The following is a 3,231-nucleotide window of genomic DNA, read 5'->3' as shown; positions in this document are numbered from 1 at the left end:
ACGTCATTGCCTACTTTCCAACTCTATCCACTCAATATCCTCCATAGTCCATTTGACTGCCTAGAACAGTGGCGCCATTGTCCCATGCTCAATTATTACTGGTTAGTACTAGTGAAAACGGCATGGATATTTTTCGATCATATTCGAGACCGAATTCGTTTTAGAAAGGTTCACATCAAATCGTATATTTAAGATATCGATATCAAATCCGGTATGGTTGACACTATCCGTGTTCGAATTCAAATTTAAACAGAAATATGAAAACAAATGTAATATCAATTATATCCATCCGTATCCTATCCATTTTCATGTACATAGACACCGATGAGTATGATTTGGCACCTGCACGGTCGCACCTAATATGCATCCATTTCCTATCCTAATAATCTATTGAGATATTAGCAGTCTGTTTGCTTATTGGTTTCAGCCAGGGCTTATCAGTCAGCCAACAGTATTTTCCTCTCATAATAAATTAGCACCAGAAATCAATCCGCGAACAGGTTCTAGGTCCTGTTGCCACAGTGTAGCTTAGGCAAAGTGGTGCAGCTTTTCTCCTCCCCCGTGGGCTAAATCATACAGAAAAGCATTCGCGAGCCATGGACCTGTAACCCACAATGCACAAATGAGGCCCATACGCGCGCACGGGCCACACGGCCCAACTCCCACAAGCCGCTGTGCACTTAACGTCAAAACACGATCCTACGGCCCAGATTCCGCTCGATCGATCGCACCTCGCACGGCACTGTGCCCAGCCGGCAGCCGCGCCGTTTTCTCGCGCTCTGAGGCTGAAGTCGCTGAACCGCCTGACCGCCTCGCCCTTCGTCGGATCACCAACGACCGAAGCCATACGATGCCTCCCTGTCCCCGCCACCGCCTCCTCTTTTTCAGCCGCCACCTCTCCACCTCCACGCCGTCTCCCGCGCCGGCCCCCGTGCCTAAGCCCACCGACCCGGCGCTGCTGCTCCGCCTCTGCACGATCCTCTACCAGCAGCAGCACGACCCCGACGACGCGCTGCGCCGCCGCCTCTCCGCGCTGCCGCTGCCCACCGCGCCCGCCGACATTCGCGAGCTCTTCCTCCAGGCCTCCGCGCGGTTCCCGCTCTCCTGGCGCCCCGTGCACCGCCTCCTCGCGCACCTCTCCACCCTCCACCGCGGCGCCGGCGACGGCGACGGCGGAGGCGGAGGCGCTGGGTTCCCACACTCCCCCGCCACCGCCGCCCGCCTCCTCGACGTCCTCGCCAAGTCCGGGAACATCGACCTGCTCCACTCCACGCTCTTCTCGCTGCCCCGCAGCCTCCTCTCCGCCGCGGCACTCCGAGCCGCCGTGCGGGGGCTCGCCCCCGCCCGCGAGGTCGGGAAGGTCGCCGCGCTCGTGACGCTCTTCCCCGAGTGCCACCGCGCTCGGGTCCTCACGTTCGTCACCGAGATCGCGTGCTCGGAACCGTGCAGGCTCCCTGACGTCGCGGAGAAGGCGATCAAGCGCGCCGAGCACCGGCATGGAGTCGCGCGCACCGGCAGGTGCTGCGACCTGCTGGTCGTAGCGTACTGCCGCGCGGGGTCTCTCGCGGACGCGTGCAGGGTGTGGAATGGCATGGAGAAGCGCGGCCTCGAGCCGGGTGCCGCGGCGTACCAGGAGATCGTGGTAACCATGTTCAAGAACAACCGCGTAGGCGACGCCATGAAGATGTTCGACGGAATGCGGAGGAGCGGAGTGCCGGACAAAGGAGGCGGCTGCTGCTGCGCGGTGGTGTCTTGGCTGTGCAAGGAAGGGAGGGTGTGGGGCGCGTACATGGTGTTGGCAGAAATGGTAAAACGAGGTCTGGAAGTGGATGGTGAGGTGCTGGGAGATTTGGTGTATGGGCTGATGGTGAGGAGAAGAGTGAGGGAAGGATACAGGGTGTTCCATGGCGTTAAGGAGAAGGACATTGCTCTCTACCATGGGTTGATGAAGGGATTGCTGAGGATCAACCGAGCAGGGGAGGCCACCGAGGTATTCAGGGAGATGATCACCAGGGGATGTGAACCGAACATGCACACTTACATCATGTTGCTTCAGGGACACCTTGGGAAGAGGGGTCGGAAGGGGAGGGATCCATTGGTGAATTTTGAGAGCATATTTGTCGGTGGCTTGGTGAAAGCTGGGAGGAAATTGGAGGCGACTAAGTTTGTAGAGAGGACAATGTGGGGTGGGGTAGACGTGCCGAGATTTGACTATAACAAGTTTCTGTACTATTTCTCGAATGAGGAGGGGGCAGTAATGTTTGAAGAGGTAGGCAAGAGATTGAGGGAGGTTGGAGTAATTGATCTTGCAGACATTTTGTCAGCCTATGGTGAGCACATGACCACCAGGGATAGGAGAAGGATGGCAATGAATGGACTTCTCAAATCGGTTTAGGATGTTTGTTCCCAATCATCATCTCAGGAGCTAGGCGCTTGTGATGTTGTATTGTACATCAAAGTAAGTATATTAGATAATCTACTCATGTAGTATTATTGTGGAGGAAAATGCAAATAATTCTTGCTTGCCTTCGTCTTTGTGGTTCTAAGGGTCAAATGGATTAGCATTGGGATGATCTGAGTATTTCCTTTTAGATGATCCATTCATGCTATGTTTGCAGCTTTGCAAGTTTGAATCAAGTCATTTGCACCGCAGTAGTTTTTTTTTTTATCAATATGATTGTGGTATGGTAGCATTAGTCAATAGTAGTTCCTTTTACTTTTGTTTTGTCTCATTTATCATTTCTTTTCCAGTGACTTTCTTTGCCAATAGCAATGTCTAATCTTCGTATTCTAAAGTTTAATGGAAGAAACACGCAAAGATCAGCTATATGGCAGCCTAATTCTTCATTCTTGGAGTCCTCACCAAAAAAGGTATTATTATATTGGTCCTAATTTTGGACCTAAACTTTATTATTATTATTTTTTGTGGGTATTTGCTAGGAACAAAGGAATCCTTGTGTTGCAAGGTACACTTCTAGAAATAAGATTTGTTTATGAAACATAACTTGATGCCAAAATATTAGAGCTTGAAGGTTCTAGTCAGTGTGGTTTTCATGAGGTTTGCTTTATTTGGGTTTTGTTGAGAAAAATCGATAGAGGCCGTTTTTAGACCAAAGGCATTCGCCCAGCTTTATTAGAAAGCGTATCGAACACCCATTAGTCCGGATACTAGGGATTCCAGTTTACAAGATAGAGTGCAACAGTAAAGAAGATTACAGACTTCGACTTCCT

The 3,231-nt window shown here is 51.6% G+C and overlaps 1 protein-coding gene across 1 annotated transcript; it reads left to right on the top strand.

Moving 5' to 3' along the window:
- The first annotated feature begins 817 nt into the window (after window positions 1–817).
- On the top strand, window positions 818–2,954 carry LOC136552657 (putative pentatricopeptide repeat-containing protein At1g26500). Its single transcript, XM_066544214.1, has 2 exons — window positions 818–2,458; window positions 2,752–2,954. The coding sequence occupies exon 1, from the start codon at window positions 851–853 to the stop codon at window positions 2,393–2,395; it is 1,545 nt and encodes a 514-aa protein (XP_066400311.1). The 5' UTR covers window positions 818–850; the 3' UTR covers window positions 2,396–2,458; window positions 2,752–2,954.
- The last annotated feature ends 277 nt before the right edge of the window (window positions 2,955–3,231 follow it).

This window comes from Miscanthus floridulus, chromosome 4, assembly GCF_019320115.1.
Source record: "Miscanthus floridulus cultivar M001 chromosome 4, ASM1932011v1, whole genome shotgun sequence".
Taxonomy (NCBI): Eukaryota; Viridiplantae; Streptophyta; class Magnoliopsida; order Poales; family Poaceae; genus Miscanthus; species Miscanthus floridulus.
The sequence above is the reverse complement of the archived record's forward strand: the minus strand, read 5'-3'. Positions and strand labels throughout refer to the sequence as shown.

What these genes read in the sequence shown, in the direction of transcription:
- LOC136552657 (XM_066544214.1), top strand. Translation starts at nt 851, where the DNA reads ATGCCTCCCTGTCCCCGCCACCGCCTCCTCTTTTTCAGCCGCCACCTC.